The 24,453-nt window shown below is 48.4% G+C and overlaps 2 protein-coding genes across 5 annotated transcripts in view; one reads left to right on the top strand and one right to left on the bottom strand.

Annotated features, from left to right (window-relative positions):
- The window catches only part of fastk (Fas-activated serine/threonine kinase), an 11,482-nt gene extending 8,498 nt beyond the window's left edge, over positions 1-2,984 (top strand). Inside the window, 7 exon segments of the mRNA XM_035430421.1 lie at positions 210-301; positions 413-610; positions 613-710; positions 713-1,030; positions 1,032-1,114; positions 2,303-2,418; positions 2,870-2,984. Of these exon segments, the coding sequence (XP_035286312.1) occupies positions 210-301; positions 413-610; positions 613-710; positions 713-1,030; positions 1,032-1,114; positions 2,303-2,418; positions 2,870-2,955 (991 nt within the window). The 3' untranslated portion in view covers positions 2,956-2,984.
- Positions 2,985-5,931: 2,947 nt separating this feature from the next.
- LOC118233878 (nucleolar transcription factor 1-A-like) lies at positions 5,932-22,903 on the bottom strand. Of its 4 annotated transcripts, none has more exons than XM_035429938.1 (20): positions 22,444-22,903; positions 19,183-19,296; positions 18,198-18,373; positions 17,290-17,373; positions 16,974-17,129; positions 16,565-16,629; positions 15,589-15,709; positions 14,427-14,537; positions 13,732-13,859; positions 12,788-12,929; positions 12,557-12,598; positions 12,309-12,422; positions 11,250-11,399; positions 10,177-10,305; positions 9,248-9,333; positions 8,755-8,944; positions 8,567-8,614; positions 7,878-8,009; positions 7,245-7,352; positions 5,932-6,900 (listed from the first exon to the last, which is right to left on the bottom strand). In XM_035429938.1, the coding sequence occupies exons 2-20, from the start codon at positions 19,241-19,243 to the stop codon at positions 6,784-6,786; spliced, it is 2,160 nt and encodes a 719-aa protein (XP_035285829.1). In that variant the 5' UTR covers positions 19,244-19,296; positions 22,444-22,903; the 3' UTR covers positions 5,932-6,783. The 4 variants fall into 4 exon arrangements, with proteins under 4 accessions (XP_035285829.1, XP_035285828.1, XP_035285826.1 ...); XM_035429937.1 differs by lacking the exon at positions 22,444-22,903 and adding an exon at positions 21,427-22,380 and having other exon boundaries at positions 7,944-8,009; XM_035429935.1 differs by lacking the exon at positions 22,444-22,903 and adding an exon at positions 21,427-22,379.
- Positions 22,904-24,453: the final 1,550 nt, after the last annotated feature.

Raw genomic sequence — 24,453 nt, forward strand, 5'->3', positions numbered from 1 at the left:
GTGTGTGTGTGTGTGCGGCACGTCAGCAGTCCCGCGTTAGCCTGAGCCTTAGTGTGTGGTGTGTGTGTGTGCGCGCACGTGTCTCTGTGTGTGTGTGAGCGTGTGCGTGTGTCTGTGCGTGTGTGTATGCGTGTGTGTGCCTGTGTGCGTGTGCATGTCTGTGTTTGTCTGTGTGTGTGCATGCGTGACTGTGACTGTTTGTGCTGCAGCTATAAGGGTCTGGTGGCAGAGGCTCTGCGGCAGCTGGTTGGGGAACACGGCTACAAGCAGGATGAGGTTCTGGCCCCGGGCTACTACACAGGTCAGCCATCTTATTCTTCCACAGCTCAAACGGCTGTATCATTTTAACTAACTATTCATAATCATCTATACCTTTCAATATTCTTGTGTTTTTTTTTTTCTTTCCTGTCAGACTTCCTGCTGTGGATTGACAGCTCGGGGAGTGTGCTGCCAATCAAGGCAGGGGGCGGGGCTAGCTTGGGCGTGGTCTCGCCGCCCTGCGTCGGGGCCCTGAGCGCCGGCGTGGCGTCCAAGTCCCCCGACGGGCAGGCGTCCGTCTCCGCCCTGGCCTCCGACTTCCAGAAGTTCTCCCCCTTCGCCCAGCTAGAGGAGGGGCCGAGGGGCGGGCCGGGGAGGAGCTGGGGGCCCCTGAATCGCCCTTCCTGCCCCACCACATCCGGCCGCAGGTCCCGGCGGCCCCCCGCGCCCCCGAGGGGGGGGCCCCAACGGGGGCGGGCCGCTGGACTACAGCCCCTACTACCCCGCGTCGGAGTACTACGCCAGCCTGGCCAAGGAGCAGTCGCTGGAGAGCCAGGACAGCTCCACCCTCAGCAGCCCGTCCGACTGCCTGGCCCAGGGCGGGGCCCCGGGGGCTGGGGGCGGGGCCGGCCCGGACTCCCTCTTCCAGTTCTCCATCGGGAAGATCCTGGAGGACGAGGGCGGGGCCTCGGTGCCGGCCCAGGGGCCCGACTGCGACCTGCCCGCCTTCTACGAGGCGGTCCCCTCCCCGGAGGGGGGGGAGGGGGGCGTGGGGCCCCCGTCCCCCTCTGCAGCTGCACCCGCCGGGCTGTCCCGAGACAGAGAGGGGCGCCGCTGAGCACCACCAGGTCAAGAGGTGAGGGGGAGACGTGGCCCAAGGGCTGGGGGGGGGGGCGCTCTGTTCAGTGTTCAGGACAGATTTTTTTAAAAACACCCGCTAGCACAGGCGTAATGCGGACTGGCTGTGTGCCCCTGTGAGTGGTTCGTAAACGCAGCCCGCAGAATCTTTGTGCTCAAACAACTGAATGACACTCTTTAAATGCTCAGTGAAGTTACTACATGCACCGTTCAAAACAAACACTTATCAGTATCCCGCTCTGTACGTTTCCCGACAGACCGTCTGTGGTAGCCAAAAATTGGGCAACTGCGCCTACCCAGTTACTGTTATACACACCCCAGGCATGCTGGGATTGTTGAATTGACTCGGGAGTCACACCTGTGTGGAAGCAGCTGCTTTCAGTTCACTTTCAATATCCATAATTTACTGAAGTGTTTTCCTTTTTGTGCGATGGCCTGTTTGTGCATGTATGTGTGTGTGTGTGTGTGTGTGTGGCATACATGTATAATAAGCAAGTGTGTGTGTTTATGCATGTGTGTGTATGTATACCGTATGTGTGTGTGTGTGTGTACGTGTGTCTGTGTCAGTGTACGTGTGTTCTTGTGCACGTGTGTGTGGTGTGTGCGTGCATGCATGTATATGTGTGTGTGTGTGTGTGCGCATGCATGTATATGTGTGTGTGTGTGTGTGTGTGTGCATGCATGTACGTGTGTGTGTGTGTGCGTGCATGCATGTATATGTGTGTGTGTGTGTGTGTGTGTGCGCATGTATGTACGTGCGTGCGTGTGTGTGTATGTGCGCTCGCGCGCGTGCGTGCGTGCGTGTGTGTGTGTGTATGTGGGCGCGTGCGTGTGTATGTGTGTGTGTGTGTGTGCATGCATGTACGTGTGTGTGTGCGTGTGCGTGTGCGTGTGTGTGTGTATATGCGTGTGTGTGTGTGTGTGTGTGTGCGTGTGTGTGTGTGTATATGTGTGTGTGTGTGTGTGTGCGTGTGTTTCTGTGTATATGTGTGTGTGTATATGCGTGTGTGTGTATATGCGTGTGTGTGTGTGTGCCGCGCGCGTGTGTGTGTATGGGCCGCGCGTGTGTGTGTGCGCGCGCCGCGCGTGTGTGTGTGTATGTGCGCACGGGCGTGTGTGTGTGTATGTGTGTGAGTGTGTAATACACACGTATGCTCATCACACACCCGTCCTTGCTTTTCTGCAGAGTGATCATGTCGGTCAATGACAAGTGGCACTACTGCCACAACTCGGACGTGCTGGTGGGCTCACGGGCCATGAGGGACCGTCACCTGCAGCTGCTGGGCTACGTCAATCCTCCAGGTGGGTCCCGGGCCGCGGGCGGGGGCGCTGGAAATTAGGGGCGCCCCGTGTGGGGTCACGTTGGGACGATTCTTGGCTTCACCGTTTTAACTTTATAACACAAATGCAAACTGCGACACATTCACGTATGAAGTAGATGAGCGCAGATGTCAGTGAGGGGGATAGATACAATTTGTATAACAAAATATTTCAGATGCTTCCTGTATTATTAAAGGATGAGTCTAGAGCAGGGCTGCCTGACCCTGTTCCTGGAGACCTACTCAAGTCAGTAGGCTTTAGTAGAATCTGGTGTACCAATTTATGGCTGAAATGAAAATCTACAGGGTGGTAGATATCCAGGAACAGGGTTGGGCTGCCCTGGTTCGAGAGAGCTCTGCTTGTGACTTTGGCTGGTGGAGATAAATTAAAATTAGAAATAATAACGCCCCCCCCCCCCCCCCCCCCCTTTCAGCTGCCATACCTGGAGCTGGAGAAGCTGAACGGGATCGAGGAGGTGAAGCATTACCTCCACAAAAAGCTGCTGGAGGTGCCTTATGACGGCGGCGGGGCGGGGGCGCGTGTGCCGGGGGAGGGGGAGAGGGGGAGGGGGAGGGGGAGGGTGGAGGGGGGTGCGGGACGGGACAGTCCTGCCTTTACCCGGCACACCTACAGTAATAATCACCACGGGGGTTGACCTGCAGCGAGGGGGAGGGGGGTGGGAGGGAGGGGTGGGGTCTACGGGGTAATCGTCTCATCATTGGCTTTTTTTTTTGGGTGTGGGTGTGGTTTTGGGGAGGGGGAGAGAGGTCGATTTGGGCGGGCCGTCACCCAATCTCGTTTTCCGTTGTTGGTCGAGACGTCTCTCTTTTTATAGTCTGTGCTTAACCGCAGCTGTAAAGCATGTTGGGGACAATTTTTGGGATGGTCCTGATATTCTTTTGCTCTTTTGGGGTGGGACGGGGGTCAGGGGGTGGAGTGCTGACATTGGGGGGCACCACAACCTGGCTGCAGGCCAGGATGCAGTAAGGGGGGGGGGGGGGGGGGTGGGGATGGGGATGGGGGGTGGGGTGTCCTGGCATGGACGTTTAACCAGATGTAACTTTATGGGTCATGTGGAATAATGGGCTCTAAAATCGTATAACATGTTTTATAATACTGGTGTAACTGCACGGGATGTAGCAGAGCGAGATTAAGTGTGGTGAGGTGAATTGGAAGAGGGGGAGGGAGAAAAAAAAAGTATGATATATATATTTTTTCAGTATGCTGTCACAGCTCACGTCTTCTTGATTGATGCTAAGCAACGCACGCAGTGGATTTGTGGGAATGCCATGCAGGTTGGGCCACTGGCCTGGGCAGTCAGCAGTTTTGGGGGGCTTACACTACACAACGACTCTACTCAAGTCTCCCAGATCCTGAATGAACCACCGTTCGTTCCGTAACTGACTGCCAGGGTGGCACCACGCTGATGTTTCTTCTCCCAGTCAGAACAGCTGCACAAGGTTTTCCATTGAGGTTCATGCTTATACTGATAATCTGGGGGCTTTGCACTGTAAATGATGACGGTGTTTTTGCTCATTAATAGAGTCTGGGTTTAGTCTGAAACCAGAAAGCTCCTGTTCTAGGTACGCAACCGTTATCACCAGAAACCCCAAACTTATTCTGAAAATTAAATTGTGGCCACGGGCAATAGAATCTCATGTTCTGTGCTACCTTCAGGAAAGGATAAATTGATTGTCCTCATACTGAGTTGTCTCAATCTGGATTCTGGATTAGACCTCTGTATTCTTTTTACATTAGCCTCCTTGTCCTTGTTGTCCAACACAGGTGTCAGAAGCAAACTTGACACAAGTTGTAGAGGTGTGTTTAACTTGTACATACCTCAGCTTCCAGCCAGGTGAAGACACCTTCAATCCGATGTCAAAAGCATCAGTAAACTTCTTAAGAAATGGAGCATAATCTTTCTGAGGAATCTTTTTTTTTTTAAAAACAGATTGAACATGGACTACTTGAATGAGGGGTCAGGGCAGCAGTGGTGCTTTGTGGGATTTGTAGTCCTTTGACCTCAGCAGAATCCCCACCCAGTTCTTACCACCCAGGCTGTGCGTTTGCTTTGCACTGTAGATGGGAGTCCCCTCTTTAGGTCGTTCGAGGCAGAAATAATTTATTGCTACTTTTGGTCTTCTGGAATGTGTGTAGCGGGTGTGTGTGTGCAGGGGGAGAGGGATGGAAATGGGGCTAGAAGTTTTTGTTTATATATACATACAAAAAAAAAGTCTATATAAAAGATATTATTAAAAATTTTAAAAAAGCAAGTGTCCTGTGGTTTAATGTGTGGTATCCGGTGAGAAGGTGAGCATGAATAGGTCCATCAAAACCATGCAAAATAATTGACGTTCACATGAGCACTGTCTCCATGACTTCCTAGGCAGTCTGAAAAGTGAAAACTATTTTAATTTTTAAAATTTTTTTGAAAATGTGACTAGATGTGAAAAGGCAATGATGCATTGTTAAAAAAAAGAACGTCAAGCCGTAATACTTCGTCCAAGAGTTAGACACACCCCTTCAAGTGATGCAATGCAAACTGGTCCAATCATAGCACAGGTCCAGGTTTGGAGAATGCAGAGGAACTGATGAGTTTTCCAAAGGATGCTGAGGTTGGATAGAATGTGCTCTTATGACACTGTCTGAAATATGAAGGGGTTCATTCAAAGACAGACGGACAGACAGACAGGCAAACATGGGCGTAGGGGTCCAGCTAGTAGGGAGACCAGCCGGGAGAGGGATTTCAGCAGTGATGGGAGAGGTTTCCGGAAATTAAAAATGGAACAAAAAAGTGCCATCAATGACGGATTCGAACCAAACTATTCATTTTCTCTGGAGCGCAAACCTTGGGGTTTGTTGGAACAAGTTGACACACTAATATCGTCTATTACGGGATTTCATGGACCTTCGCTTGACCATCACTGATGAGCAGCTGAGCCTGGAACAGCAGTGATGAAGAGGAGGCAGATGAAGAGCAGCAGGGCCTGGAACAGTATTGATGAAGAGGAGGCAGATGAAGAGCAGCAGGGCCTGGGACAGTAGTGATGAAGAGGAGGTGATGAAGAGGAGGCAGATGAAGAGCAGCAGGCCCTGGAACAGTATTGATGAAGAGGAGGCAGATGAAGAGCAGTAGGGCCTGGAACAGTAGTGATGAAGAGGAGGCAGATGAAGAGCAGCAGGGCCTGGAACAGTAGTGATGAAGAGGAGGTGGTGAAGAGTAAGCAGAAGATAATTGATGGACGATGGGCAGAAGGACTGAGCTGGAAAGACTGGCAAAGAACACGTGTGAAAAAGGAACCTGCATAACCATGCTCTATGCTTTTAACCCTTTACAGCGCAAGATCCCAAATAAGCCATTAGAATGCTCTTAACTGAACATTCTTATGCTGATGTAACAATCACTACTGGCAACTGAAAGCAAAGGAGTTGTAAAAAAACACTAAAATGAAAAAAAATAATAATACCATTCCAAAAAACCTGCTCTTCAAAGGGTTAACCTAAGCTCCATTTATCAACTGTTAAAAGCTAGGATCTTCCAGTCGTATCTTTAGCAGTTAACATTATGTTCAAGTAACACACACACACACACACACACTCACACAGTTGCCTAAATGCCACCAGTGAGCATAAACATCCAGAAACATGTCCTGCGCTCATTTTTGTTCAAACCCTGCAGTTTCCTGAGTCAGGCCCTGTATTGTTGACCAACTATTAAGCGAGTTGGGTTCCAACGTGTAGAAATGTTTTTAGCTTACGTGTCGAAGGCACAAATCTCCCACCCGCAGATTCCTGCTCGTTTGTGCAGTCGCAAATTCACTGATCTTTAGCAGCGCTCGAGGTACATGTGCATCATCATCATACACCCGCTTAATACAAGAAAAAAAAGTGCATTTATTAGCAATTTTTCCCCCCAGAAAGGTGTCCGTGGAGTACGAAAAGGAGTCCCTCCTCCTCCTCCTCCTGGCACGTGGAAAACGGACACACAAGGGCTTTGGGGAGTCCGCATCGCTCCCCGCCAAAACATCGCAGCACTAACGAAACACGTCCAAACGCTTCGGGTGCTTCAGCGTTCCCATTTCATGTAAAAAACAAAACAAAATGGCCGTCTTTCGTAACACCTCCAGAAAGGCAATAAAAAAAAAACGACACACATGTAACACGCCTCCTTTAGAAGAGAAATCGTCCAATAGCGTAAGAGCCTTTGAGGAAGAGGAGGGGGGGGGGGGTGCCAGCCCTGGCCCGCTGTTTCAGTCAGTCTAGGTGGGGGGGGGGGACCGGTTTGGGGAGGACCCCCTCCCCTGTCACCTCCCCCATGCCGCACAGCTCCTCCTCCTGTGGGCAGGGCTAATCAGAGTCCGAGTCACTGCTATCTGTGGATGAGCTGCTGGATCCGTCCGATTGGTCTTCGTCATCTTCCTCGTCGTCCTCGTCCTCATCGTCCTCATCGTCATCATCATCGTTCTTGGTAAAGGAAATAGCTTTTGTTAGTTGGTGATGACTAGAGGTCAAGGTAAATGGGTTACAAGCTTGTCTTCTACGAGACATGGACTACAGTACCAACTGAAACTCTCCCTCCCTCCCTAGGCGACTCAATAGCCAATGCCGTGCTACCATTGTGAGCCTGCCAGCCAATCAGAACCACCAGTCAAGATTCCATGGCTGTTCTTCAGCAGAACAAGCCAGCCCGTAATGAAATCCTAATTAACTCGACCTGCATATCTTAAGGAACATATTTATATCAAAATAAAAATTATTGTCCTACTGTCAATTTGCAGTCTCTCGGTGACACCGAGAGCGTTTCTTACCTCGTCATCATCGTCACTGTCAGTGCTTCCTGAAGAGTCTTCATCGTCGTCATCCTCGGAATCGGACGAATCGGTCTTTTCATCTTCCTCTGAATCCGAGGTGTCCTGCTGCAGAGAACAGGGTCACTCCTCTCCCCCCTCTGTTCCACACACACACTGACACACACACACACACACACACACACACACTGACACACACACACACCCACACGCACACTGACACACACACACACACACACACTGACACACACACACTCACTCACACACACACACACACACACACACACACTGACACACACGCATGCACGCACGCACACACTCACACACACACACTGACACACACACACACACACACACACAGACACACGCACATACTGACACACACACACACACACACACTCGCACGCACTGACACACACACACACACACACTGACACTGACACACACACACACACACACCACATGTCAAGCTGAGCCTCTGACCTGGCGGCCTTGTGGCAACACGTCGCTCTTCAGCGTTGCTATTGCTACCAAACGTTGTGTCCCCCCTCCCCACTCCCTCCATTCGCACTCCCCCCCCCCTCCCCCCCCCCTCGGTGTGGTGAGCGAGTGCTCGGGGCGAACGGGCGTTACCTTGGCCCTGTACGCCATCGCTCGCCTGCCCCCCCCGGCCCCCAGTCCTGCGGCTCTGGCACCTACCGCCTTCCCCTTCACCACTCGAACCTTCGCCGCTGGACCCCGCGCCTTGGCCGTGCTGCGCCGCTTCTACAGACACACAGAAACCAGGGGGTGGGGGGGGGGGGGGGGGGGGGGAGAGAGCAGCGGATAGACACCGTTGGAGCTCAAGCGTTGATTAGTCGCCTTTTTTTTTTTTTTTTTTTTAACAGCCTCTTTGCTTTGCAATGTTAGTAACAGTAACCTGAGAATATACTCAACTCTAACTCAATACATGAGAGGACATTTTGGCTGAAACAGAACTGGCTGGCTCACGGGCTCACTAAGTAGCCCCGCCCACCCCAGCCCGCCTCCCTCACAGTGGAGCTGAAACACTGACGCTTGATTGACAGGGCATGCAGAGGGGAAAAGCACAAACCAGCCTCTTAACGCCATCGGAAATGAAGAATGGGGTGGTCTCCAGAGATGATTCCCCCGGCCACTTTCAGCCACCCCCTCCCCCACTGTGGACGTACTCATTTATGAAGGGCATGCTGGGATTGTGCAGTGGGGCGGGGGGGGGGGGAGGTCATGACTCGGACACACTGATGGACGCGTGGGGCGAACGGGGAGGGCGTTTTCCTTGGGCTCAAAACTCCCAAACTCACCGTGGTGGAAAATTCCTTGTAAACGGCTCGCTCCTGAGGAGAGAGGGACTGCGAGAGAGAGAGAAGAGAGAGAGAGAGAGAGAGAGCACAAGGAGAAAGAGGGAAAAAAAGAGGAAAACAAAAAATGAGTACCACCAAGAGGCCTAACTAGCCCAAAACCCAAGCCCCGGTTGCCCTTGGCCTCCCACCTTGACCCAGGCCTCCAGGTCGGCCTTGTACTCCATCTGATGCTGCTCCACCAGCTTCTTGTACTTGTCCTTCTGGCTCTGGCTCAGCTTGTGCCAGCGCTTGCCGATCTCCACCATGCGCTCCTTCAGGCTGAAGTGGTTCAGCTCGCCGTTGGTCAGGAGCTCCTGGGAGAACATCTGGTAGCCGCTCCTGAGGACACGAAAAAAGGGGAGGGGAAGGAGAGAAACGGAAGTGAGATGGGAGAAACGGGAGAGAAGTCAGAGAAATGAGAAAGAAACGAAAGAATCGGGAGAAACGGGAAAGAAAAAGGCAAAGATAGAGGGACAGAAAGGAAAGAAAAGGAGAGAAGACAAGGAAAGCAAGTACGGGCAAAACCAAGGAGAGAGAGGAATTAAGAGAGGGAAGGAAAAGACAGGGAAGAGAGACAGAGAGGGAGAGAGAAAAAGAGAGAGAGAAGGGGGGGGGGGGGGGTTGCTGGTTATGGTCACTCACACAGGGGGCTTCTTCGGTTCCCCGTCAAATTTTGGTTTCCTCTGCCCCTGTCCTGTCTGAGGCGTCCTCATTTCCAGCAACTCCCTCTGCAACAGAGCAACACCGTCAACTACACCAGCACACTCATACCTGCACAACCACACTGTAGCACACTACACCAGCACACTCATACCTGCACAGATACACTGTAGCACACTCAAATCTGCATAGCCACACTGTAGCACACTCATACCTGTACAGTCACACTGTAGCACACTCATACCTGTACAGTCACACTGTAGCACACTACACCAGTACACTCAAATCTGCACAGCTACACTGTAGCACACTCATATCGGCACAGTCACACTGTAGCACACTACACCAGTACACTCAAATCTGCACAGCCACTCTGTAGCACACTCAAATCTGCACCGCCACTCTATAGTACACTATACCAGCACACACACTGTCATTCATACTAAACATATTAGCATTACAGTATATCTGCACAAAAGTGCACACTTCATCAATACACACAGTGTCAAACATATAAAAGTATTAACATACATACACTACATTGCATGCACATCAAATCCAGCGCCCAAAATTATTTAAAAAAAAAAACATTTATACACATTTATATGCATAAGCAATTATGTATCTATGTACATGTGTGATGTATAAAACACACAAACTAGCAAATTCATTAGAAATCGGGACTATACGAACACAGTAGGACCGAGAAACAGAACAGCCCGGGAAAGGACAGAAGAAACAAAAAACAAGTCAAATGGGAAAAAAGAGGAAACACAAAAGAGACGCATGGCCCAGAGTGCCTACACTCCAACCGGCGAGAAAAATAAAACAGAGGAGCGGGTTTGACCAACATTTTGACACTTTCTTCAGCACACTGGAGAAGACAGAGGTCAAAACGTCTGGTCACTGACCACAGGCCGGTACTGAACCTCGTATCGCTTCTGGTCTTCGGCCGCCTTCTTGATCCAGGGGATCTTCTCCTTCTTCTCCATCGACTTCCAGGCCGACTCCATGGCGTTCTGCGCCTTCTTGCGGTCGTTCTGCGGGCGGGAAGGTGCGAGGGGGCGGGGAGAAGGGTCAACGACAGGCTCTCATTGGATGCCAGGGTGCTAAGCTCGGTGAGTGACATACTTCCCAACCAATCCTCTCTCCCTCCTGCACACTGTACTTCCCTCAAAGAGAAAATGGCAACTCTCAAGGGTGGGATTCACTTCACCATTGGCTAAGCGTACAAAATGCACAATAATAATAATAATAATAATAATAATAATAATATTGTATTAGCTATATTGAACCTTTTGTTTCCTGAGGACACCTTAAGATGGACATCTTACCTCAACCATCACAAATTGGGGAACCCATTTTGATGAATGGATTTGATGAATGGCAGCCATTTTGCACACATGAACATATATTAAATTCTGAATCTTGTGAAGCGCAATTACTTGTCTCCACACTCCAATGGTAAAGCTGTCCCATTAGATACATCACCAGAAAACAAGAAGAACATAAAACTGGCAGAAGCCAACATGTTTTGGGTGTTGAAGAACAGCTTGCTTCAGGGAAGCACTGGGATTTCTACAGCTCCTGGGGCACTGGTATTCCACCAGTTTTAATTTCCTTGACTTGGGGCATAATGATAACCTTTTTTCTAAATGCATCTACAGAAGGTTGCCATGGTTTTTAAAAATCCTTACTTACTCCTTGGTTACTGTACGCTGAAGAACATACCCAAGTAAATGATGAAACTGGAAACATCGGTTAATTAGGAAAGTCAACAATCCTCAAAAATTTGATTAGGTAATAATCCCCCTCCCCAAAAAACATTTACCCTACATCCTATACCTTATCCTAAAGATATGAGCCACATCTAATCAAAGCTGCAATCAAACGGACACGTCCGTAAATGCGCATTCTGTGCAGGCAGAAACGCAGACGCCCCTTTCGAGGCGCCAGCAGAACCCCCCCGGTGAGGACCCCTCACCCTGTACTTGGCCAGGTAGTCTCCGATGACGCTCTGCTGCCACATCTCCTCCGCCGTCTTGGGCGTCTCGGGGAGCCGCGTGCGCCTCTTGCCGTCGCGCTTGTCCTTGGCCAGGCCTTGGACCCACTGCTCCAAGTCAGTGCAGCGTTCCTGACGAAGAGAACCAACGTAAAAAACTCTGACATTTTCAAAGCACCAACAGCAGTTGACCGGTTGTATTCTAAACTCCGCCCCTCGGCAGCTCCACTAGTATCCATAGTATCGATATCCCCTGTGATATTGATACTATGAATTGTGTTTATGATACTTTGCTATGTATGTGCTGTGTCTGTGATACTGTGGAATGTATGCATTGTGTCTAAGATACTGTGCTATGTATGCATTGTGTCTGTGATACTGTGCTATGTATGCATTGTGTCTGTGATACTGTGGAATGTATGCATTGTGTCTGTGATACTGTGCTATGTATGCATTGTGTCTGTGATACTGTGCTATGTATGCATTGTGTCTGTGATACTGTGGAATGTATGCATTGTGTCTAAGATACTGTGCTATGTATGCATTGTGTCTGTGATACTGTGGAATGTATGCATTGTGTCTAAGATACTGTGCTATGTATGCATTGTGTCTGTGATACTGTGCTATGTATGCATTGTGTCTGTGATACTGTGGAATGTATGCATTGTGTCTAAGATACTGTGCTATGTATGCATTGTGTCTGTGATACTGTGCTATGTATGCATTGTGTCTGTGATACTGTGCTATGTATGCATTGTGTCTGTGATACTGTGCTATGTATGCATTGTGTCTGTGATACTGTGGAATGTATGCATTGTGTCTGTGATATTGTGCTATATATGCATTGTGTCTGTGATACTGTGCTATGTATGCATTGTGTCTGTGATACTGTGGAATGTGTGCATTGTGTCTGTGATACTGTGGAATGTATGCATTATGTCTTTGAAACTGTGCTATGTGTCCTTTGTGTCTATGGTAGTGTGCTATGATTGCATTGTCTTTGTTCGACAGTTCCGCAGTGAACAGGCTGCTTTGTCCCACCTTGGCTGCAGGGGGCTTGGCTGTAAGCAGGGTGCCCGCGTTCCCCATCCCGAGCCGGCTGCCCCCCAGCTTCTCCTCGGTCATGACCCGGTCCCGCTCCTCCACCGGTAGGCTCTGAGGAGCGCAAGAGTTAGCGGTTAGCGACGTCGTGCGGCACCGCCGCCGATCCGGCGCGTGGCGTAAATAAAGCGGCAAAATGGCGTCAGTCGGGCCTGAAGAGCCGTCGGAGGCGCACCCCAGGGTCTCACCTCGAGAAACCTCTGGAGGTCCACTTCGTACTGCTTCTTTTTCTGGAAGAGAGAGGAGTGCGTGCACACACACACACACACACACACACATCAGCCACGAGAGAAAGAGAGTTGCGTGTCAGTTAGGTCGGTGTCAGTGTTAGGTCAGTTCCTTCTTGGCGGTTTTTGTCTTTTCAAAAAAAACAAGCCGTGACACTGAGGCGTGACCCCCTGCGAGTTAGTGTGCCTGACCTGCTCGCAGCGCTTCTGGAACATGTCCTTCTCCTTCTGCGTCATCATCTTCCACTGCTTGCTGCAGAGCACCATGCGCTCCGTGCTGGGCACGTCCTTCATGTTCACCATCAGCTCGGCGCAGTACAGCGAGTAGCCGTTCCTGAGGAAGAGGAGGAGGAGGAGGACGGCCGTGTCAGAGCGCTTGAAGAGAGAGGCAGAGCCAGAGCGACACCCCCTCACCTTCCCCTCCCTCCACCACTGCAGGCTGAGCTGGCTCTAGGATTTGTCTGCGGCCCTAAACTAAACAAGAAGTAACCGGGGGCAACCGACCGCAGACGAGGACAATAGCATCGCAAAAAGCTATTCGCGCCCTCTGAATGCTACACGGCAAAACAAAAAGATTTGCATTGCCCATCCGTGACTGTCGTGCTAAATGGCCACATACACCGACTGTGCCAGCAGTGCCAGCAGCGCCAGCTCTCTCTACAGGAAATGGACACTCAGCCAACGCTGGCAAAGAGCTGGCAAAGAGCAAACATCCTGTTTCCTAGTGTCCACTAGACTGGACACTAGGCCCTAGGATTTTGTTGGCCCTAAACAAGTCTGTCGAGGGGGGGGGGGGGGGGGGGGTGCTGTTGGATTCTGTGGAGCGGGGGGTAGGGAGGTGGGGGGGTTAAATCACTTGGTAGAATCCTTCTCACATTATATTGTTATGAAATGTTCTGCTGCAGTTTCATTTTCAATTTATACCGCTAGGTCGGCGATAGGGGACGAATGACGAATAATTGCGAAAATAACGTTATTTATCTTAGGTAAACATTGCATCGTGTGCCCCCCCCCCCCCCCCCTCGTGGCCGTGTGACACCCGCCCCCCCAGCGGTTGTGGCCCGAAACCAAGCGCAGAGCGTTTATGCCGCGGGCCGGCCCGGCCGTCGGGTCGAGTCGCGGAGCGGGGGGCTTACGGGGGAGGCTTGGTGGGCCGTCCGTCGAACTTGTCCTTGAGCTGCCGCTCGGCCTTGGTCAGGACCGACTTCACGTGCTCGTCGGAGTTGGAGTCGGGGTGCGCCACGTGGTACGCCCGCATGCTGCCCTGTGGTGACCCCACATTTTCACAGAGAGGTCAGCCGGCATTACGTCACATAAGATTACATAACATTACAGGCATCAGCCATCATTCCATTACACTACTCTACATTAAATTACATTACACTACATTACATAACATTACAGGCATCAGCCATCATTACATTAACATTACATTACAGTACATAACATTACATTATATTACATTACACTACATTAAATTACATCACAGGCATTTAGCAGAAGGTCTTATCCAGAGCAACTTCCACAGCTTTTGCATTCTTTACATTGCATCCATTTATACAGCTGGATATATACTGAAGCAATTCAGGCTAATTGCTTTGCTCAAGAGTACAACGGCAGTGTACCAACTGGGAATCAAACCTGCAACCTTTAGATTACAAGCCCAGTTCCCTACCCGTTATACTACACTGCCACCATCAAAAGTCTTGGATGACTAACAACTTTTATTTTCTAAAGAAATCCACCGACGACTACAAAACAAGCATTTTGCACAATACCAGCTCCGTCAAGCCCAGTGAACTTTGAGCTGACCTTTGACCCCAGCTCTCACCTCGTAGTCCTTCTGCAGCTCCAGGGCCTTGCTGATCCACTTGAGGCGCTTCTTGTCGGAGAGCTGAGACCACTGCCTGCGCAGGGCCTCCTTCAGCTCCTTCTGACTCACCTGGAGACGGCGGGAAAGGCGGGAAAAACCGTTAATGGAGTGGCTCAGCGGCCACCGCCGGGAAACTCCGAAAAGCAGCGCACGGACACGCTTGAGCCTGTCACCTAAACGCGCCTGGAACCCAACTGACTTCTCTATTGGACCCGGGTCAAATACGTATTTGTTTTGGATTCAAATACTTTTCTGTGCTCAATTGATCTTGCCTGGTGTAACTGAGCCTGCCAATATGACCAGAAGATAGGGATTTTGCCGTTTTTGGGAGTATTTTCATTGGTTCAATACACCAGACAAGATCAGTAAAGCGTGTGAAAGTATCTGAATCCAAAACAGAGGCGTATTTGACCCAGTCAATCAGCCGAGTCTGCCCTCCATCACTCGAAAGGGCATCAACTTCCCCTAAATTCTGCTCAGCCCTGAAAACTTCTTGTTTTTACGTCTTTACGTCTTTATGCAGGCTTCTGAGTGAGAGTGCGCTCATCAGCTCGTTGTTGAACTGACAGAAGCGGTCACAGCGATGAGTCCGGAGTACGAACGCAACCGGGAATTACAAATTGGGAAGAAAAAAATACGTGCTTGAGCATTGTGCCCGAACAACGGCTTTTATGACTCAACTCAAAGCAAGACGGTGTCATCAAACACACAACGAAAACAAAAAGAGCCGATCGGATCGCGCAGGCACTTAAACGCAGCGGGTTGGAAGTGATCCTAAACGCTTTTGGCGTCAGCGGTAGGGGTGTAATTTTACACCTGTAACGTGTCCTACAGCCCCCAGCTTCAAGCCTCGTTATGTACACCTTGTCTGCGGTCAGCGAAGCAAACGCAAACCCTCACTGGAGCTGCACAAGCCAAGCGGCTTCAAGCCATTCTGGCACGCAGAATGACACAAAGGCATCCTTTTCCCCAGGCCAGCGCTAGCGAAAAAAAGCCTAGCGACGTAAATAAAGGCTTTTTCGCCAGCAAGGCCGATTTTCGAACGCCACGATAAAAAAGGAAGTGTTTAAAGGCTCGTAGTTTGAGGACTTGTTTAAAGGCTCGTAGGCTGAGGACTCACGTCCGGGTGCAGCTTCATGTAGGTCTTCTTCTCGTGGTTGTACCACAGCTGCTGGGGGGTTTTGGGCTTCTCCGGGAGGTCCGACTTCTTCCTCTCCTCGATCAGCTCGGGGTGGTCCTCTCTGTGGAGATGCACCAGAATATTTATCTACGTAAAATTATTTTTTTTATTAAGGGAATTCATACTCTCAGGGGAGAGTGTAATAACACTGAATCTGTTTAATAATAAATGGACGCAATGTAAAAAGTATTGTAAAAGCATGCAGGGAATTTTAATTATTAAATGCTGTGCAGTTAATATGTATTTGTCCTAAGCTTTGTTTTAAACCTTGCAATTTAAGAGTTTCCAAACCTCTAATATATTTCAACATAACCGGGTTTGCTCCTCACAGTGTTGTTTGGGTGCGCCGGATAGACGACACCACTCAAGGAACCAGAAGCTGTGGTTGAGTGTGTGTGTAAGAGTTTCCGAAATAAAAGAAACCCAGGCTTTCAATATGAATAGTAGAACACTGAAATTTACCCTGACCTACACTGGGAGCCAGCTTGATGCAGCATGAGTTGGTGATGTGTGTCTGTAAGTTACAGCAGTGGTAGCCACCCCTGTTCCTGGAGATCTACCTTCCAGTAGGTTGTCATGTCAACCCTAATTTTGCACACCTGATTCTAGCAATTAGCAGCTCAGTGAGATCCCTAGCCGTTGAATGAGGTGTGTTTCATTGGGGTTGGAGTGAAAACCTACAGGACAGTAGATCTCCAGGAACAGGGCTGGTTGCCATTGAGTTATAGCATAAGCAGCTGGGCGTAGTTACAGTGCTTTAAGAGAGGAAGTTCCACTGTGGTTTGGACAGATCATGTTTCCCCACGTTTTTACTGCTATAGTTAGAAATTTCTCTCTATGTAAACTGCATGCATAACAGCCCTGAACGAGCTCGGTGACACAAGTGTCCCGGTTGCCAGGCGACGGAGCTCCTCACTTGAAGCGCGCCATGTTCTTCTCGAAGGACTCCTTCTCCCGCTGGAACTCCTGGATGTACTTGAGCTGTGAGGAGAGATCAGAGAAGTCCCATGATGTAATCTGCGGCAGCTGGCGCTCTCTGTGCTAAACAGGATGGAACATCGCCCCCTTGCTGCCGGTGCTAGGCGTTGCATGCTTCAGCACGCGCTTGGTTTCACACTCCAGGGTCGATAGCCAAGGTTGCAGTAATGAATGCCAATGATTAACACTACAGGGTTCTACGCTAACATTTTTTCCAAGGAGCACACGTGCTCTGAAGTTGAAACCCTGAATCCAGGAATAGGCCTAAGACCCCTGGTGAACACCACTATGACATCACAATCATGCCGATGGGCCACAGAACTGGTCCGGCCACTGTCGGCCCTCACCTTCTTCTTCTCCGGCAGTTCTTTGTACTTCTTGGAGAGGATCTTGGTGAGGTCCAGGTTGCTCATCTCCGGGTGGATCTTGGCGTACTTGGCCCGCTTCTCCATGAAGAAGCGGAAGTACGGGGTAAGGGGCTTCTTCGGAAAGTCTGGGTGCGTCTGGGTGGGAGGAAGCTTACGCTGTGACTCGGATCACACGACCCAACAAAAAAAGTGCCAGTGTGTTCTCTGGCATACTGTGACTCCAGCCCTCTTTGCCAACAACCCAACATCTGTTTTTATACAGCGGACAGTACCGAATGAGTCTCGTGAGCCTCACCTTGAGCTTTTTGCCCTTGTACGGGTTCTTCACGTACTCTGTGGCATCGATAATGAGCTCCGTCATTGTCCTGTACTTCCGCACCTGAGGACGAACAAGCAGCACAGGAATGTCAGGCGCCTCCCAGACGGGCAACATAATTTCCTATAGGACTTACATCCTACAGTGCAGGAGCAAGCATGCGCTGTACAAACACTGCACTGTATTAACAGTCTCAGGTGTGGAAAATAGCATCCCCCCCCCCAAAGAACACTCTTTCGTGAGTGCATCTTAATCTTAGTCCAGGTAACAGCTAGTCCAATTTACAGCTGTGTATCAGTTAACAGTCATTCAGATTAAGTCCCACGTCGCAAAAAAATTCCAATTAAATCCCCCGGTCGCATTGCAGGTGATAAATGAACTAATCCAGCCATTTGAAAGGGTGACCGTATGAAGTCAGACTGGTTCAGGACAACATCATGGTACAAGGCAAGTCCCCAGTGACTGGGGCTGGGAGATTGACATGAACACCATTCAATCTGTACCATCTGGACCACGCTGCTTGGCTAAACAGGAAGCCCGAGTCGTCACTGTTGAATGGGAAAACACTGAAATCCCTGCTGCCACACGACATTCATTCACTTCACTTTAAGATGACATTTCGTTTTAAGATGACATTTCGTTTCGTGATTCGTTTTCCAGGGGTCTGTCAATGTCTTGACCGTCTTCGCCGTCTTAATGCCAACGCTCAATCAATCAAATTTTATTTGTAAAGCGCATTTCACGGCGATTGTCACAATACGCTTCACGGACAACCCTGGCCAAGACCCCCCCCCCCCCCCCCCCCCACAGGAGCAGGAGCGAAGCCTAAAGCAACAGTGGGCAAGAAAAAAAAAAACTCTGCTGACAAACAACCAATCAGGGCTCACCTCGGTAGACACCCTCTGCCACTTCTGCTTGCACATGTCCCCCGTGAAGCCGCCGAAGCCGACCTTCTCCCAGTCAAAGTGCGCCTCCGTGGTCTTGTACTTCATCCCGTCGGTGTCGGGGAGCAGGCTGCGGATCCTCTCCAACAGCATCAGGCATTCCTCCTTGGACCACGCATCTGGAGAACACGCGTGCGCACACTTAGCCAATGCCGGCACGCAAACACGCGCGCGCACACTTTTAGCCAACGCCGGGGAAAAGTAGCAAACATCTCGATTCCTAATTTTACAGTCCAGTACCTGCCCAGAATGCAATTCACGTTCAAATGATATCTCTCACTGGTGTCTAAACAATGACACGCACTGCGTGCACAGCAAAGGAGAACTCTCCTGCACTTTGTTTGCTATTTTGTCAGAAAACGGCTCCACGTGGTGTAGTCCCTCTTGCAAAAGAGCCAGATGCCCCTGTAAAAGGCTATTGTAAAACAGTTCACTTGCTTTCCTGTTTGAATTTGAAAAGTGAGAAACTCCAACAATGAACTCAAACAAGGCCACACAAATATCCAATTATGCTGCTCCTGTTTAGATATTACTTTCTATCTCAGCCAGGGATTTTACATTCGCTGGAAAACCCTGTCATTAGAAATTGGTTAAATTGACAAACTATTTGATTTGCAACTGTATTTAATTATAGTTAAGATTTTTATTCCTGATCTCCAACTGCTTATGTAACTATCAATTAGATCCCTGTGGATAGCGGTGTCAGTCAAATAAAGACACAATACTACTATGACTATTACCAACAATAATACGAATAATGCTTATAAAACAGAATCAGTCAAATGCAGTCCAAAACAGTGCACAAACAAATATGACAAGAAACTACGATGCATATGCTGAAGTAAGAGCTCAGTGTACAGGTAAAAGTAAGCAGCTGGTGGGACGACGAGCGAAATAAAAATTCCCTTCGGGTTTCTATATTCTGTACCTGGCTGATTCTTGTTGCGCGAGGGCTGAGAGGCGCCGGAGACGCTGCTGTTGCCGTTCATGGCGGGGAGAGGCTGGGCAGCTCCCGGTGGACTTGCCGGGTCTCTGGTGATGTCTGAAACGATGTTTTTTAAACCGTGATAATCGTATACGTGTACTCCCACATACGCAGCACGCGGTGGTGTCTGCGTAACATTGTTTTACTTATGAAATTAAGCTGTTCAGAATGTAAGATCAGTAAGATAATCAGACAACGGTAATAACCGTCGAATCTACAGACTTATTGCTAGGGTAAATCTAGCAGCATAAGCACAGCTCCGCCTACAACATCCTCGTCTCCTGGGGTACAATCCTTCGCTTACGATGAGCACGTTTAAGCTGCTGGGCAAAGGACATGGGAAAGGTCGTCGGTTACCTAATTTTGTCTCCAACTACAGTTAACTGGATACCATATAGATTCACGATTCAAGACCAGTTTTTAGAACGCAGTTTTGGAACGCAGTCTTCCAAGCAGACAGCCAAGCGAGGCCGACCGAACCACGCTATGTCCGCGGTCTTGCCCCGCTGCGAGGATACAGTTTCATGACGGGGCTTACGTGCCGTTTTTCCATTTTTAAAAAGTCAAAAAAAAACGAAAAAGAAAAAAAAAAAAAACAGTAAAACGGATGGGATTACTGGAATCTGACGTTTCGTGTATATGGACAACGAAACAAGACAACTAAAGAAAAGAAACCGATTGGGGTCTCGCACAGCTGCAGTTGAAGCCTCGGTCTGGATGCACATTTTACAGCAAGAATGTTTCCGTTCCGGAGAGGGCTTTGATGCCCTGTGTGGCTGCGGGCTGACTTGGTACTTTGCGGTGTTAAAGGCGCTACATCCGATTCGATTTCTGCGATACCCTACTGGAAAACAGTTTAATTTCACCTTGCAATAAGCCATTAACAGTAGACCTATTGACTTAGAGTGCGATTTTGAATGTATCAACTGTAAAATGCAGTGATATTTTAGGGATAATGCTTTTGGATACGATCATGACACCGTCCAATACCAAAAAAAGTAGTCTACATCATAGCCTTTCGATATTATCACATATTCATATTCTATAACGAAGTGAGCACAATGTAATCGTTCGCACTGCAAAGGACATCCGATTAATGTTTTTTTTTTTTTTTTTAACTATCGATTGACAGTGACGGGCACCCACAGGCCTACTGAAGTCCTGGTAGCACTAGAAGCAGCAGCAATAGCATAGCATTTGTGTCCGACTTGAACGCTTTCCCCCGCCAGCGTAGCAGTAAGAATTTCGCTGCCTGTGGACGGGCGTCGTCAGGACGTTCACCGCATCCGCGGGATTGCATGCCCAGTTTTGCCCACTGACCTACATAATGACCGAACCAGACTACGAGTATACTCGTCTTCACAGGGGTGACATGCAATGGACAATCTTTACATTTTTACTAGCATTGGTGAACATTTTAATAATTATTTTACCAGGCAAAATATTAGAAAATACTTGGGGGAAAGAATTTTTTCCCCATTGTGTTCTTCCATTCTCTCTACATACAAACTTAAAATACGAAATTATATCGTACATTTGAAGGAGATGCATAAGGTAAATTGGCATTATATATTTATTTGTGTCTGTCTGTGTGTGTGTGTGTGTGTGTGTTTGAGGGAGACATGGAAATGTAGCCTATTTATATTTAGCTGTTGGGGGCTGGAAGACATCGCTGTCTGTCCAAGAATGTTTTATGGAGCTGTGACTTTTAAAAGGGATTAAGTGACTAATAGTGGACTGACTTTCTCTCCATTCTCTGTCTTGACCGTGAAGCTACAACCTATATCAGGACAGATATGAAACTGCGTTAAGCATTTAGTGTCACCGTAAGGATGTTGAAATTAAGCGTTTAAGTAATGCAATTGTTTAAAGCTTATAAACAAAAATTAAAGGTCATAGAAGATAGTGCTATTTGCCCATGACACTTCTAGTGTATTACTTTAGCCTGTCAACCAACAGTCCTTTCCATTTTAGAACAATATTATATGCTATGCACTCATTAAATCAAGTGCAACTACATTATTATCCTAGGGTAGCCTATGCTACAGTTTCGTATTAGGCTACACATAATCTTGCAGTCGAAGCCAAAAGGGGTTTATAAACCTTGCTATTCTTGTCATTATAACGCAGATATTATTAACTCAAGTTCATTTACGCAACAAGCAAAAGTGCATAACGGTTAGCTACCTGGCGTGTAGCATAAGCCCTCAAAATGAAAGTTTGTCAGCGTCGCGTTCGGGCACCCACGCGAACTGGACATGATCCTGGCAAATGCGGCTCGAGCCAGTGCGTGCACGACTCCGCTCCCAGCTTACTGCGTGCTCAACTCAGGCCGCCTCCCCCGAGCGGTGGCGCAGCTGCGCAGCCGAGCAAGGCGCCGCTTTTCTCGGTTACAGTGTCATCCCCCGCCCGCTCGCAAGGTCAACAAGGTAAAGAAAACTGTCTAAGCCTCTCCACATTTCCTCAGGGAAACACCTTGCGTACCTTAAAAATGGTACAAGTCGCTAACGGTGAAAACAGAAACGAGCCAAACCACGTAAAAAACAACAAATTTCCCCTGTAGGCCTAATAGTAAGAAAGCGATAAATATAGGCCTATATATCTTAGCAGTCGACACGACAACCAGAATAAATGTAGTGTGTATTTTAGCAAAAACGTTTCTGTTTCCAGGCTCTCTCTAGTTTACGCACAAACACCGACCCTGCGTCCGCCTGCAGACCCCGTAATGGCGCCCTTATTCCGGCAGGAGTCAGCACACAGCTTCCGCTGGTAGGGAAGCTTTGGCAGAGCGAAAAAAGCATTATTTTCTCTTTCAAACATTTAAATGTACCGAAATATAGCACTTATTGCACTTTTTAAACTTAGCAACGGCTTGATGTCTCATTCGCATTTTTGTCAAAAATTCGCTGTAACTGCTAAAATTCGTTAAAATAGCAATTTGTGTAAAATGATGCAAATACATTAAAATTTTAAATACGGTATCGTCGCAGCATTTAAATTTGCAATAATAAAAATATAAAACCACAGCCTTTTAAAATGGATTGGACAGTGAGCTTAGCTTAAAAGTAAAGACGAGAGCGGGCACTTCTGCCTTCCTTCGCCCCAAATCCCTCACTGCAGCGCCGCCATGAATGTTACAAAGACTCGGGGAGAGACGATTAGAAAATCGTCAAAAACGTCGTCAAAACAAAACGAATCACTCACCTTTCCCGTCAGTAACGAACACGCGATGTTATTAATCAAAGCTAAAGTCGCGTTAGTGGTTTTATGGATCTTTAAGTGTCTTTTTTTCGGCAGTAAACCCCGGGGAGTCAGGTCGAAACGGATCCGACAAAAGGAGCGTCTGGTTCGGTATGAAACTCCGCCCAGCGCCGCAGGGGGAGGAACTCCGAAGAAAAAGTGGCGAGCGAGAAGGAGACAAAGGCGGGGGCTTAAAGTAACTAACACGCGGCGTTTTTATTAAATCATTTTAATTATGGTACTTTAATTTCGTATTATCTTATTAAAATATTATTGAAATTGTTGGCACAATATTCAATCCCTTGTTTTAGAACACTGAGGTTTTATAAATAGGTTAAAATTTTTAAAGCGTGTTTTTTTTAACATTGGTAATTAATTCATTTATATAAACCAAATCCATTTGTTTTGAACAGCTGCGTTGGTGTCCCACGTTGACGCTCTGCACAAGCACCTAAATAGCGCCCTTTTACTCCAAGCGGGATCCACCTTTTTCGGGCAGGCCAATCTGCGCAGCACGACGGTACGAGTGCTTAAACGCACCAGTCGGTGACCATGTAGTCTGTTATTCGCTCCACTAACAGTGCATGCATACCAGTTACGAGATAGAAACGGTCGGTAGCCTGTTTTACGAATATGCTTTGTGTGTCTGATAAAATTAAAAATACAGTTTAGCCTGAAATAGCCTACTGTCGGATAGATGCATAATACGCACGACAGCTGTCGGAATGCGCTAAGAACAACAGTGTCAGTGAAGAAAGTTACACCACAAACTAGGGTTCCCACGCTACCCGCAGTTTCACATACAGTATGCGTTTCCGTTTACAATAATTTGTTTTTGGCGCTATTTGTACACGTATTGGGCTGCACGAGCTTTGTGACTCAACCCGCAGCCCCGGACGTGTCTCCGCAGCTGCGTTCTCTACACACGGCGATCACGTTGCCATAGATTTCTTTATGAGGCGCTGACCAATGGGACGGCGAAAGGAGGAGACAGAAGAATGAGGTGGAATTTGACGGATACCCACCCACTCTGCCGTTGGAGCCGTGCACTTGTATGCCGTTATGTCCGGAAGGTGGAAAATCCAGGTTCAGAAAGTAATAGTCCTTCCCAGTATTGTGCTCCAGTCACCTTGATTTGCTAATTAGCATATTTTCTCAGTCAGGAGGTAGAACTAATTGGGGAAATCAGCTCGCTGAGTTGATGGGTGGAAGAAACACACGGCAGGACTTTTACTTTCTGCCCCGTGGACTTCCCACATCTGGTTAGTGCTTCCAGCAGTTTGGTAAAACTGTGAACGTCAGACGTGGAAAATCTAAATCCAGAAAGTAAATGTCCTCCGTAGTGTTTTGGTGCAATCACCTGAAGGCTTTTGTATAAATAAATAATAAGTAAATAAATACAATATTGGATTCTGTTCAGTTTACAATTCAACGGTTTCTGACACAGGTACAGACATCAGTGTGAACCTCAAGACAGTCCAGTTGCATGCAAAATGACATGCAGCCAGACCATAGTTACCTGTGGTCCCACACACACACTTGTCTTTAAAACTCTGGGTTGATTTGTCCTAATTCTAAAGAGGAAAAAACCCTGTAATTTGAGAATAACCACCAAATGTTTGACATTTTGGAGAATAATCAAGCACTTGACAACAAGCCTATTGATAGGATAGGCCAGATCAGGGTACTGTGGAATTGTTGTGCGCTGGGCGCTGTGCGCTTTTGAAAACAATATTAAGAATTAACATGTTAAACTAACAAAAAGAAAAAGCTCAGTGGTTTTTTTGTTGTTGTTCCATTTCTATTTGAAAATGCTGCCCTCTGGTGGAGTTACAGGAAATGACATTGATTTACTTGTCACAATTGCTACTTACTCTCCTTCCATAGACTTGTGTGGACAAATATTCTCCCCAATATATTTGAATGCGCAAACGTCTAAATACCATCACATCCAATGCTAGATGGGACTTAAAA

This window comes from Anguilla anguilla, chromosome 8 (genome assembly GCF_013347855.1).
Source record: "Anguilla anguilla isolate fAngAng1 chromosome 8, fAngAng1.pri, whole genome shotgun sequence".
Taxonomy (NCBI): domain Eukaryota; kingdom Metazoa; phylum Chordata; class Actinopteri; order Anguilliformes; family Anguillidae; genus Anguilla; species Anguilla anguilla.

Coding starts and splice junctions, on each gene's coding strand:
- LOC118233878 (XM_035429935.1), bottom strand. CDS start 21,499: ATGTCCAGTTCGCGTGGGTGCCCGAACGCGACGCTGACAAACTTTCAT. Junction 15,710..16,564: donor AAGAACATGGCGCGCTTCAA/GTGAGGAGCTCC, acceptor GCATCTCCACAG/AGAGGACCACCCCGAGCTGA. Junction 14,538..15,588: donor ACATGAAGCTGCACCCGGAC/GTGAGTCCTCAG, acceptor CGCCGTCTCCAG/GTGAGTCAGAAGGAGCTGAA.